Source organism: Raphanus sativus, chromosome 7, assembly GCF_000801105.2.
Source record: "Raphanus sativus cultivar WK10039 chromosome 7, ASM80110v3, whole genome shotgun sequence".
NCBI lineage: Eukaryota > Viridiplantae > Streptophyta > Magnoliopsida > Brassicales > Brassicaceae > Raphanus > Raphanus sativus.
Window position 1 is genome coordinate 17,065,622 of NC_079517.1, and position 14,788 is coordinate 17,080,409.

Sequence of the window (14,788 nt, forward strand, 5' to 3'; positions counted from 1 at the left end):
TTCTGATCTGATATAATAAAACAGAATACATTCAATCTATGCAAACATAATTATTAAAAAGTCTTAGCAAAACAACAAAAACTAATACATAAAATTATAAAATATTTTATGTGAAGATTAATACGACTTTCATGCATATATTTAAATATTACTAAATATTTCATTTTTTAAAAAAAATCTCATAATCAATGATGTAGGAGTTAAAACTAAAATATTTTTATAATTTTGAAAAAAAAATGATAGTAAAAGTTGATATATTTACTTAAATACATTTTAATATTTAAATTATCTATTTAAATTATTATAAAATTACGCGCCGGCAAACCACTAGTTTATAATACAACTAGAATTTGTCAAAAAAGTATTAGAAGCGTGTTAAGGATGAAGGATCAGTAGTACTTTTGTGAAAACAATTTATATATCTTTTATGAAGTTTTGAAACAACATTCATTTCATAAAATGTTTTCAAATCTATGTTTAAGCAAATAACAAAAAGCCATAATAACAAAATAGAAGGGACGATGACTAAAAAAAATAAAAAAAATAGAAGTTACACATATTTTATTGTTGTCTAACTAGATTTTGATTCGCATAACCGTGCGGATTTTATTTTCATTTTTAACATACATTTTTTGCATCATTAGTAACATTAATCATATATTTAAATATTATATTACTTGTTCACTTTATAGTTTATATGTTGTATTAATCAATTGTTTTAAACCATTTATTTATTGCATCTTATTATATATTTATATTATTAAATTTGCATTTGATTATTAAACAAATTATTATAAGCATGAAATATCATATTTCAAAATTATTTTAGATTTAATTTGTACTGAATTTTGATCCAAGTTTCAAATTTTGATCACTTTTAGCATTTTATTATGTTCATCATGTTTAAATATATTATTGTACATATAAAGATTTAAGAAATGTTAATTTTATATATGTATTATATATTTTATTAATGTTAACCCGCCAATGTATTGTATAAAATATATGCTTATATTTATGAAGATAAAAATAAATGAAATGATCATATTTAGTTCAATATAATAAATTTCTTTTAATATGGTTTACATTACCACTATGATTGATAATTGATTTCTAGTGAAAATCCATTTTTAAAAATATCACACGTGAATCAAGATTATGACTTATGTTTTAATGTATAAAATAATTAACAATTTACATCATCTTTCACTTGGTCTGTTTTAATATATAAGATAATTAACAATTTATATCATCTTTCACTTGTTTTTTCTCCCAAGGACTTTCCGAGGAAATGCATATGATGTGGAAAGGGATTGTGAAAGTTGTGGAATATGCAGTGACCACAACTTTGGCTTTATATCTTCTTATCTATTTGAGCAAAACAGAGGTTTAAAAGGTAGATTCATCCTCGTATTTTTTTTCTACACAACATTGATATTACAAAGGATCGAGTATCAATTTTGGTGATGAAAAATTGTTATTAATCAAAACTTAGACCGTCATTCACCTAATCAATAGGTTTTTTTTTTGTTTTTTTCACTCTAGTTTTCGGATTCTATATTTAATAGCTCTAACTTCACAAAAGCAAAATTACTCTAGTTTATTTTGAATGAAAGTGAAGTGCTTTGATGATTTATCTTTAGTTTAAGATCTCAATGACTATGAAATTTCTAGTTGATTTTGTTTAAGAAGTTTATTGTTTATTGTTTTTTTTATTGCTATTGTAGTTGTTGTCATTGTATTTGTCTCTCCGAGTCTACGTACCTAAGACGTTAGGCCGTTCTTTACTGCAACTTAGTTTCTATATTTCTTTTTAAAAGTAAACAGTGGTCACTATCCAGTTCAACGACGACTATTTATCACTCAATGCGAGGTCTTCAGTATTGGCCATTTTATCTTCAAAGTAACGTATGTTCTTTTTCTTATAACTTGGTAGGTTTTGAGATGGATTGGTGGAAGAAGAAGAAGTCTCGAGCCGTTACTAAGAAGCAGAGGTTGGTTCTAGGACGCGTTAGAGGAGAGATATTATCAGAAGAGTTGATCGAATGTTGCGATGGAAAATCTAATCCCATCAAATTATTCTCTGCTGCTGACATCACCAAAGCCACCAACAGTTTCTGTATCTGTAGTCGTGTTTCTCAACTATTTGGTTTCGAGAGATGGTATTCAGGTACGCTCCATAACCATCGCACCATTCTCGCCAAGAAGTTATGGCGCGCACAGTCCGTTTTCCCTAAAGATTTTTACCCGGAGGCCCGCGATATAACGATATCATCGATGGTCAGTGGTCACAAGAATTTCATGAAACTTGCGGGATGTTGTCTAGAGATTGAAACTCCATTCATGGTTTATTATGGTTCAGAGAAACAATACTCAACCATAGACCTAAAGATGGTAGTGTCGTGGGAGAAGAGGATTAAAATAGCAGAGGATGTCGCAACTGCTTTAGCTTATCTTCACACTGCGTTCCCAAGGCCCTTCGTCTATAGTAATATGGATCTTCGGAATATTGTACTGGACGAAAATGGTGTTGCGAAGCTAAGCGACTTCTCTTATTGCGTTTCTATTCCAAAAGGACAAACATTTGTCAAGCTTGATTACGTAAGGGGAGCGTATGATTACATCGATGATGATTACAAGATCAGTCACGTGGTGTCCGAGAAAACTGATGCGTTCGGCTTTGGGATTCTCATGCAAAAGCTTCTTACAGGAGAGGAAAGATTTCGTGAGATCTGTGGCCGGAAGGATCGGAAAACTTTAGTGAAAAGAAAGTTTTCAAGATTGTTGTCCAAGCCCATGGGGGAAGGACGAGTTGATGAGATCGTGGATCCAAGGATGTTAGAGAAAATGGGCGAAGTTGATGAAGAAGAGCGTTTCCAAATGGAAGCTTTCCTTGTCCTCTCAGAAAGATGCATTGGTCTTAGAGGGGAAGTTCCTAAAATGGTGGAAGTGGCCAAGCAACTAAAGAGGTTCTGTCAAAACTTCTTCTTCCGCTGAAACCCAAATAAGATTAGCCAAAGTCAGAGGTTAAACGCCAAAGTCATTTCTAATATGTATTCCCACCAGCTATTAGAAGTTGATTTTCATTGAGTTATTGTTCCCTAGTTCGTTTCCTTTTTACATTAAAAATCCAAGAATGTGGTGAAACAAAAACAACTCTTCATGCAGAAAAGTGTCTTTCGTTATGCAAAAAAAGCAACTGGTTGGGTTGGAGCATTTGTTACTCCATATTCATTTGTTACTCCATATCAAAAAAGAGATGAGTTGATGAGTTTATGAAACAGAGATGAATATATCTTGTTTCACCTCTTTTTTGCTCAAAAGATAAAAAGATATAAGGCCACGCTTTTTTTTTGTTTTGAAAAATGTATAAAGCCAAGTTTTGGTCGTTGAATATGATCAGGATTTAACGATTACTTCAAGCTTAGAGTAATTTGTATCCCAAGCATAATCATCTTACCAAGCACAGAGGAATTTGAATCAAACAGTAAAGAAAGAACATAAGAGATTTTTGTTAACCTGGTGTTTACCTTCTTTTCCGGTGTGGAAGAGAGACATACTCACCGAATAGAGAAATAGGTTTCAACCTTCTAAGAGAGACGAGAGAACAATCACTAGAGGATACTGTCATAGGGAGTGATTATTCCCGACAGATTACCAACGAAAACCTCCGTTTGTAATCGTATGATTTCTTGTAGTTATACGGAAGTTGCTGTTTTGCATAACGGAAGACAACTTCTCTGCATGAAGAGTTGCTTTGTTTCACCACATTCTTGGAATTTTAATGTAAAAAGGAAACGAACTAGAGAACAATAACTCAATGAAAAACAACTTCTAATAGCTGGTGGGAATACATTCTTGTTTCACCACATCAACCGTCTCTCACTTTGTTTCTATTCTTTTTCAGTGTATCCCTCTTTCACAGAACAGAGAAGCTGGCCATTTAGCTAAATAGGTCTTCAAAATCCCTTGTCATTTTTCTTCTCCTTCTGCAAATTAGTCCATGGGCCTCATACTACTTTCTCTTTTGCTTAACATAATATCTGTTGTTCAAAAAAAAAACTAAGCTCTGACATTGATAACAAAGGCTCGAATACCCAATTTTAATGATGGCAAATTGTTATTAATCAAACTCACAAGAACCTAGACGGTCATTCATCAATTATCATTTTAATCGATACTTTTTCTTTGGTTCTTTCCCTCTAGTTTCTTTCGGATTCTATTCGTTCAAAATTACACTTACTAGCTTTAGCTTCACAAAGGCGTGATTACTCATAAGTCATAACGAAGAAACACACTGTGTTCAAAAAAATAAGCGCACACAAAAATTAAGTTCGGTCCAAAAATCCTTCTTTGTGGAACATCTACAGAAGTACAGTGTTTAATTGACTTCATCTTACAATTAAAACTAGATATTGACTGTGCGGGCGATTAATTTTCATTTATATATATATTTGATTTACATAATTAGTGGTGTATATTTTTAATATTTACCATATTACTAATTTGTTAATTAAGTATTTTTAAAACCAACAATTTTTATAGTTGCAGCTTTACACCGACAACAGGCCAAGGGTATTTGTTTTCTGGACGGTAAGTTTATTTTGATTTATATTATCTTATTTTATTTATTTTACATTTAAAAACATACATTATATATTGTTATTATATTATCATCAATCTAAAGAAAATAATTATTCTAAACTCTAAAGTAATACTATACTTTATAGAAAGATATATTATACTATTGAATCTATAAGTGTACATATATCAGTACAGTCGAGTCTATATTAAATTCAATTAATTTAGAAAATATTGATCTTATTATATAAAGCTTGGTTCTTCAAAGTTACTAATTAACATGATCGTGACACGTGTCATTAAATTTTTTAAGATTGCGACATGTGTTAATCTATATTATAATAAAAAATATATATTAAGATAATAACAAAAACAAATTTTGTTAATAATAAACTAAACCAAAGATACATCATTATAAACAATATCAGTTTTTTTTTTGTGTGTGGAACACACGCATATATGCCTAGATCCCTTTTAGTAAATCAAAATAAATATTGTATGTTTCAATGTTTTGGTATTTTCTTGTTACATGCAGGAAAATAAAATAAAAATTAAACTAATTCAAAGCATGAAAATACCAAACTTAAGCTGATTCATCAATTTAATCCAATCTATTACTATAAATCATGGTGTATCCCTCCTGTTGCGATAGCTAGGATGCCATGTCAGAAATAGGACCTGTGCGACGTCGACACGTGTCATGTGCTCTCAATACTCCCCGTTTCATTAACTCAGATATTCTGGTGAGTTGGGCATCTTTCTTTACATATACATTTTGAAGTGTTTCTGAGCTAAAAAATCGGATGGGTTTAACTTTAGATATAGAAGTAGCTCAATAGCCCAATAATTGTAGTTCGTCTTTCTTCAGACTTTTGATCTTCGTCCTTATCGTTGTTCAAAAAAAAAAAAAAAAAAAAAAAAAGATCTTCGTCCTTATCTCTCAAACGTCTGTAACGGTATGCCTTCATCGTCTTTAATCCATTTAATTGAATTAACCCCAACAAAGTCTTCAATGCATGGTTAAGATCAGTGAGTCGGTGTATCTGCGAGTATAAAAAGTTATGCATTCCTCCTCTCAAACCATCTTATCAATCTGTTCAAACGAAATAATTTTTTTTCCGAAAATGGCTAAATCCAAAGTTTTTCTTTCCGATTTGAAGTCCGACAGATTTTCTTCCACAATTGAGGTTAGATTGCTGTTATTGTGGAATCTGGACTTTGGTCAACTATTCACCAACCCTTCTATTCAACAATCGATGTCTCCTTCAGTAGAAACCAGGAACTCATCAAAGAGCTCAATACTTTTTTTTTTTGACTAAAGGCTTTCAAAGAGAGCTCAATACTACACCACCAGAATCGAAAAAAATCTCTCTTTTTTCAGTTTTGGTCTCTGCTGTTAGGGTTTAGAGAGTTGAGTTTTGTTTTGCTGTTGTTGTGTAGCATTGTGGAGAGTGTTGTAGGAGTGGCTGAGCTTCAACCAGGAGATCACGTTCTTCCCATCTTCACCGGAGATTGTGGAGACTGCCGTCACTGCCACTCGGAGGAATCCAACATGTGTGACCTTCTCAGTATCAACACCGACAGAGGAGGGATGATATGCGACGGTGAATCAAGATTCTCCATCAACGGCAAACCGATACACCATTAAATAGCTTCATTAGGAACTGAGTGTGGCTTCTCTTGAAACTCTTCTTCTACGACTTTGTTTACTTTGGGTTTCTTTGTTTGCTTTAAATTTGTTGGACTCTCTTTTTTTAATTAGGCCTAAAACTGAAATCAATCCACCATCTCTGGTCAATCAAGGCGTAATGGTTTACGGTTGCATTCAATCAATCCGTACCCGGAAAGATTCTGAGAGGTGTCGAGTCATCTGCGTTTTCTGTGGCAAGCAGCAATGATAATCGAAATCTTCCTGATCCAATCAAGCTTTTCTCAACTTCAGTCTACTAACGTTTCTCAGTCCTCCTGATCCAACCAAGCTTACCTTCACTTCAGCCTACAGACGGTTTCTTAGCTCTCTTAATTTAGATGATAGCTAAAAACATTAAATCTCATCATTCAGACAATGTTTTTGCTCATAATACTTTTCATTATGTTTATTTTCTTTTGCTATTGTAATTTGTAAAGAACGGGACTTTATGAAAAGATTCTATCTGTAGAGCCACTAAAGGAAACGAATGGATCAAGCAGAGGAGCTAAGGCACCCTTTGTAGAAGGAATTGTTTTGTCTAAGTTTCTTGATCAGCATGTACAATGGTCTGTAAGAGAAGAAACATTGATGGACTATCAGTACATAATAAAACACTATGAATCAAGGAGGAATCGGTGTGGATGATTATTTTGTTGCAGCGGAGATCTTACCAAAGTGGATCTATTAGGGAGTAAACCCTAGGACTATTTGATAAGTGACAAGAGCTAAGGAGTTGTTAAATCACAGCAGAATGAGAAATGTTGGTTTGCCAAGGGAAAAGATGTGAAGAAAAATGCTTTGTCTGGATGACATGAGAATCTTAGTTTGTTTGCAGGACGAGATGTGCAGGATAGTGTTTCTTCAATCTATAAACATGATTTATTCAAAAAAATAAAACATGATAGTGTTTCTGGTCAATCAACATGATAGTGTTTTCTTAAGACTACCCCTCTTTCCTTCATTTTAGATAATATATACCTACAAATAAGAGAGTCCGCTTCGCTACATGTCTCTTGCTCCCTCTTATCCTAAGAGAATCACTCACCAGCGATGGCAGCTTCTTCCATTTTGATTGCCTATCTAAAAGCCGCTACTGTAACGACATCGTCGAAGTCCAAATGTTGAAATTTTGGGAGGTTTGTAATTTGAAGAAAGGTGGCGAGCTCATGGGGTAGACATGCCCCTCCTTGACCAGAAGTTGATTCCGGCGAGCCATCGCCTCTCTTGATACATGAGAAGCAGCTGTAGTGACTTGTATAGTTTACATAGAAATATTTTAGAATCTATGAAATGCACCCCTACGTGATTTCAAATTTCACTCTGTTACGGTAAACTAACAGCAGTATACTAATCTCTGTTACCACCATGGACGGGCACACATAACATAACCACCTTGGACGTGCACACGATAATTGCATCTGGTCTTCATATGCCTGCACAATTTAAAATAGACACATAGTTATGTTCACTGCGAGTAGAACATTTTTTTCCCATTCACAAATTTACCTAATCGAACAGCCAGCTTACATTGTCCAAACAGTGGGTTTACAAACTACTAACACAGCCAAATGATCTAATATAAGAACGCACAAAGCCTATCATTACACTATCATCGTTCAATTAATTTATGATAGACTTAACCATCTCAATCGGAATGAAGCGTTGACATGGTCTTCTTATAAAATAAACCACTTTTTAATCACTAGGAACCAACCAAGTAAATATTAAATGGTGATAAGTCACATGTCCACTAAAGAAATTTTTAACATTAACAGAATTTTATATTGATTCACATTTTAAGAAGAAATTAGCAGGTTTAAAGATTAAAAAAAAAACTTCAAAGTACAGTAGAAAATCCATAAATTAATACTCAATCAATTAATAAATATTATAAATTATTATTTTTATTTTAAGTTGGACCAATTCAAAATACGAGACACAAATCGATAAAATAATAAGATAATATTTTTCAAAAAATCTTATGTAAATATGTGATCTCATTAAAATTATAAGTTAATAATTTATATGTATGTATATTTTATATAAGTACAAACCAACCGTTATATTATTTATTTTATATCTACAATAAATTATTTTTATATTTTCTTAACATTTAATATATTTTAATGAGATTTAGTAAAAATAGCTAAAACATATTTAAGTTCTATGAAACATATCATTATTATCATACACCAAATAATATAGTAAAACTAATATAAATGTAAAATTTCAAAATGTTAATTAATATATAGACATTAAAATCAAATATTTTCTTATTTTAGGAAATATATCTTCAAATAGAAAATCGAAATAAGAAATTTTTTTGTAGATTAATAACTCTATAAATTAATAAAATATCAAAGTCTCAACATTACTAATTTATAGAGTTTTTACTGTATATATCATTAACATTCTTTCCTAATCCATTGCATAATTAATCTCACTCTCTCTCGAACTCACTCACACTAGAATAAATTACTCTTTCATTTGGTCCGACATCAACCACTTTATCTTGAACAAAATTTTTAAAAACTAAGAACATTCATAAGATTGACAAATCCAAATACAAAAACATAAACACTTCCAAAAAGTATATTTTAAACAAAAATACATCAAATCCCGCCCGTAGGGCGGGTCTACCCTAGTATATATATATATATATACCGTCTACAAAATTAAGCCAATCAGTAAAGGCAAAAAAAACATAATAGCGTATCAATTCTTTTTTGTTTTGTTGAACTTAACTTCTCATGGCGTTTTTTATATAGTTAATTTAATTATTATTGAAAAGGCTTATATCTTATATATAATATCGAATGAAAATTATAAGAGTTAAAGAACTTAAGAAACCAAAAGAAAAAAAAAAGATTATGTAAGAGAAAGAAAAGAACATGAGAAAATAAGATTCACTATTATCCTAAACTCGAATACAAATATCCTAGAGAAAATAAGATTCGCTATCCTAAAATTGTATAACAAAATATATTTTTTAGTTTTGAAAGTTTTTTTACTAAGATCCATCTTCCGATATACAAAAATGCACTAATACTTGAATGAAATATTGATAGGAAAAGTAATATACTGAAGGTAATATTTAAATGGAGTATACATAACACAAAGGAGAATAACTTACTGATTCTTATTGGAAGGCCTTTGCGTTTATCACAATCACGATGAAACAAAATACCACAAAAAGGGATATGAGGGTTTTGAAATTCTGGTGAACCGTACATTTAACTCTTACACAGTTACACTGGTACCGATTTTTTCATGTCAATAACAATCTATACTATTATTTGCAAAGTGATTTTTTGCAACGGAGCTCCCACGTTAAAAGTTAGAGTGGTTAATATCGTTTATATCCTTACTAAATAAACATATAAATTATCCATAAAATAAAAATGAATTTTAATTTTATAATTAGGTAACTGATTAAAATTAGTAATGATAAGAATGATCCAAAACTTAAAAATATATTTTAAAATAAAAAATTAGAGTGATTAATATTGTTTATATCCTTAATGGATAAATATATAAATTACCTACATAATAGAAACGAATTTATTTTTTATTTCATAAGTAAATAAAATTAATAATGATAAGAATTATCAAAAATCTAAAAATATATTTTAAAATAAAAGAATTTAGAGTGGTCAAAATCATTTATACACTTAATGAATAAAATATAAATTAACCACAAAATAAGAAACTAATTTTTTATTAGATAAATTATTAAAATTAATATTAATAATAATTATCCAAAACCTAAAAATATATATTAAAATAAAACGAACTTATATTTATCATATTATTTTAATGAAAATATATATTGTTTTTATTTCAATCTAACAATAAATATATTGATCCAACTATTACTTTTTGTAAGTAATTTTCTTTTATTTTTTTATGTTTAAATAGTATAGATGAGCAAAATATATGTAATGAAAAATATTATTTGCGAAGTGATTTTTCGCAACGGAGCTCTCACTTTAAAAGTTAAGCTGGTTAATATCGTTCATACCCTTAATGAATAAACATATAAATTCTCCATAAATAAAAACAAATTTTAATTTTATGATTAGGTAACTGATTAAAATTAATAATGATAAGAATTACCCAAAATTTAAAAATATATTTTAAAATAAAAAATTTAGAGTGATTGATATTGTTTATATCTTTAATGGATAAATATATAAATTACCTACAAAATAAAAACAAATTTGTTTTTTTGATTACAAAAGTAAATAAAATTAATAATGATAAGAATTATCCAGAATTTAAAAATATATTTTAAAATAAAAAAATAGAGTGGTCAGTATCATTTATACTCTTAATGAATAAAAAATAAATTAACCACAAAATAAGAAACGAATTTAATTTTTTTGATTAGATAAATTATTAAAATTAATATTAATAATAATCATCCAAAACCTAAAAATATATATTATTTTTGTTTCAATCTAACAATAAATATATTGATCCAACTATTACTTTTTGTAAGTAATTTTTATTTTATTTTTATGTTTAAACTGTATAGATGAGCAAAATATATGTAATGAAAAATATAAATAATGGAAAAGAAATGGAAAATATAAGCAAAATATAAGTAAAAATAAGTGTACAAAAAGTGATAACAAAAGTATGAGATTTCAAAATCAAAAATATTTTTAATATTTAATATGTTAGTATTTTAAAAATTTAATACAATAATAAGCATATATATTTTAATAAAATATATAAAATGATAAATATTCGTAAGAAAATTGTGTCCGTATATGCGGGCAACACACCTAGTATTTCTAAATATTTTATACAGTGACGCATACCACACAACAGGATGCTATAACCTCAGGTGTCCGGGGTTTGTTCAAACCAGTAGAAGTATTGTTCTCGGAGGTGCCATTAGTCATGTTTCTGTCCTTGGAGATAGACAATATGAATTCACCGTCCGCGTATGGAAGGTAAGTTTTCACTATATCTATACTATTAAAGCAAAATCCCTCATAGGATTGTACCCTTAGTTATTTGCATTATTTACAATGGCATGCCATTATTTTCTTTTTTTAAAAATTAAATTTGTTTAATAAATGCAACCAATCGGATGCAATCTATTTAATTATCTAAGATTTGTTTATAAATGTATCTATATTATTAAAGCAGGATTCTATTGGGTTTTTTACTAAAAATACATTTTTCTTTACTAACATTGCATATTTAATTAAGGGCAATCAAGTAATATTAATAACATATCTATATTGGATTTTTTTTTGGATCCAGCCCACTGCCCACATTAGATTTCTCTTGGGCCATTTGGGCCGATTAAGAAATCGGATCTAATTCTTATTTTTTTTCTCCAAGTTCAAATAATTTCTTTTCAATCATTCTTAATATTTTGTGTAGTGAACAAAAATTAATCACTTAATTATTATGTTTTTCTTTTTTTTAATATAATTTAAGCATTCATAAAAAAATTTGAATTTTTTCACTGAAAAGTAAAATTTTTTACTAAAAGTATATAATTTTTTTATTTAAAAAAATAACCACATAATAAAATTAATTTATCAGAGTTATACCAACTTAATTCATTAAAAATAAAGTTTAATTTTCTAAACATAAATACTCACTAGACATGGACGTTCGGGTACCCATCGGGTACGAATCGATTCTTTCGGGTATCGGGTTTTTCGGATTTTGAAATTAAACCCCATTCAGGTATTATAAAATTTCGGGTCGGGTTCGAGTCGGGTCTTTCCGGGTCCAGGTGGGTTCGGTTCTCATGCATAAGAACCTGAAAAATAACCAAATAACCAAAGTATCTAAAACGGGTTCGGTTATTTGTTCTCAAAGTATCCGATTCGGTTCAAATTTTTGTATCTAAATTACTCAAAAGTAACCAAAAGTAACCAAAAATATCCATTCTATACAGTTTTTTTGGGTAAACTTTTATCCAAACTATCATATTTTATCCAAAAATACTCAAAAGTACCGAAAATAACTACTATAGTTAACTTATAATATTAATTTAAAATATTAAAATAATAATAAATATAATTATAACATATATTTTTAGATATATATTCACATTTCGGATATCTTCGGGTACTCATTCGGTTCTCGGTTCGGGTCGGGTTTGGAACCGGTTCTTCAGATATAGCAATTTAGAACTTATGCGGATATTTACCCCGGGTCTGATCGGGTTCGGGACCCTGATTTTCGGATCGGTTTCGGGTTGGTTCTTCGGGTCCGGATATTGTACTCAGGCCTATACTCATTTAAAATGAAACACGATAAAGAAAGATAAAAAACTTAAGTCTTTTATAAAAAAAAATATATATATGAAAATATGACATTTACTAAATATTTTTCAATTAAAAAAATAAAAGAAAAATAAATCCGCGCTTTGAAAGCGCGGATCAAAATCTAGTTGATCATTATTGTTATATTTTATATTCTACTTAGTTACTTATGTAGAATCGTTAATAACGATGAAGGATTAGGGTTATCTAAAAGCAGACGCGTCTCTGCTTATATGGGTTTTTGAGAAAGAAGTTTTCTGATTGGCATATGTTTTTGTTCATCTCATGGCAGATTAGCTTTCACATAGCTTCTTTGATATTCAATGGATACTTTTATTTTCTTTAAGGCTTTCAATGATTATTTTGGGTTAAAATATGAAGCTTGATACGAAGTGGGTTCGAGAACTCCTTGCTGGCTCTAGCAATGATATGTTTGATGGGTTATCTACTGTGACCTCTTTTGATCTTCCCCACACCACACATGTGATTTTTTCGTGCTTTTATGAAAATATTAACGATTCCTCTGCACAGTAGTGTGGTGATAAGCTTTGGTTTTTGTTTGAGTTTTAGTATGGTGGGTTTCAGAAAAAAATGGATTTAAATTCCTGAACATGAGAAATAAACCAAAGAACTGTATATGATGATGTGTTGCTTTCTCTGAAGTCTGAACAATAATGGTGAATGAAGAACCGAACCGTGAATGATGAAATGCAGGAATCAACATGACTCAAAGGAGACTTAAATAATGTAATGATCCAACATTGACTTTTGTAAGTAGATTTTTAGTGATTCAAAAGTAATATATCTCATGTAAAAAACTAATTTTATAAATGTAAAGACCATATTTTTATTGAAAAAGTTAAGATAAAAATATATGGGTCCGGCTCTGTTTCTTAAACTATCGTCTCAAAATTTGGAAACAAACTTTTGCAACAAAAAAAAATTATCCACATAAAAACTTACATAGTGCTCATATTAATTTCTATAATTATAAATATTGTATATGTTGGTAATAATATATATACATATTGGAAAATAAAAATATATAAAATATATAAATTTTTTGATTTTACCGAATATATATTTAATTAAGAATATAATCCCGCGCTTTTAAAACGCGGATCAAAATCTAGTGTACTTTTAAAATATGATATACATTTATTTTATTAGTATGCTACAACTAACAACATAAAAAAATTAGGATCAAAAACAAGGAAACTGGTGGTTAAGTTTAGGACCAGAAAACTTGATAGTAGGATATTGGCCAGGGGAGCTTTTCACAAATCTAGAATATGCAGAAAATGTGCATTGGAGAGGTGAGATAGTAGACTCCCATAGTTTTGGCAGAGACACAAACACGGAAATGGGCACAGGCCACTTCCCTGCAGAAGGTTTCAGAAAAGTAAATATTATTTTCGGAATCTTGAAATTGTGGTTAGCAACAAATTCCAACCGGTTCAAAGTTTAAAGACAAACGTGGACAGTAAATATTATGATGTCAATAATTTGGACACAGACGACGAGTGGGGAGTTCATTTCTTTTACGGAGGACCTGGATTTAGTTATACGCATTCAGGAGTTGTCCATCTGAAACTAAGATTGTTTTTTATTTTATTTTGTTTTAGTTTCTTTTTCATTATTTAGTATTCTTATGTATCTAGCCTCTTTTCATATTTGTATTTGTTTGGTTGAGATTTCTAAGCTGTAAAAACTGTCTGTAACTATATGTTTACCCATAAAGAAGGGATTATCATTCTATAATTTAGTAGCAGTTCTGTCATTGATAAACAAAGCACTTATTTTTTGAAAATTCTCTGCAAAATGGGTTTAGGAATCTTAATGAGTTATGAGAATCTGCCAGTGCCGGTCTAACGTTTAACAATGCCCTAATCCAATTATAAAACTATGTCTTTTAATATTTTGTATCGAAATTATAAAAAAATAATATAAAAGTAATTTAAAATTTGAATTAAAACAGTAAATCTAAAACATTAAAATATACTTTTGAATTTTTCCATGTAAAAACATTCATTAAATAAATATAGTCAAATCTTAAACAGTTTTGATCGATAACAAAATCAATTTAGGTAATCTCTTAAATAACATGTTATACTACAAATAAATATTTATGCCATTTAAAAACTTTTTTATATGTGATGATCGATATTCTTATATTCTAAAATGCACACTAAATAATTTATATTTGTCATATAGCAATCAT

General features: G+C 29.5%; 1 protein-coding gene and 1 pseudogene across 1 annotated transcript; both read left to right on the forward strand.

The window, feature by feature from the left end:
* The first annotated feature begins 1,479 nt into the window (after positions 1-1,479).
* Positions 1,480-3,248, forward strand: LOC108816484 (non-functional pseudokinase ZRK15). Its single transcript, XM_018589061.2, has one exon. The coding sequence runs from the start codon at positions 1,867-1,869 to the stop codon at positions 2,995-2,997; it is 1,131 nt and encodes a 376-aa protein (XP_018444563.2). The 5' UTR covers positions 1,480-1,866; the 3' UTR covers positions 2,998-3,248.
* A 3,141-nt stretch (positions 3,249-6,389) lies between these two features.
* On the forward strand, positions 6,390-7,198 carry LOC130498051 (uncharacterized; annotated as a pseudogene).
* Positions 7,199-14,788: the final 7,590 nt, after the last annotated feature.

Excerpts from the sequence above, each read along its gene's own strand:
- LOC108816484 (XM_018589061.2), top strand. The coding sequence starts at position 1,867 with ATGCGAGGTCTTCAGTATTGGCCATTTTATCTTCAAAGTAACGTATGT.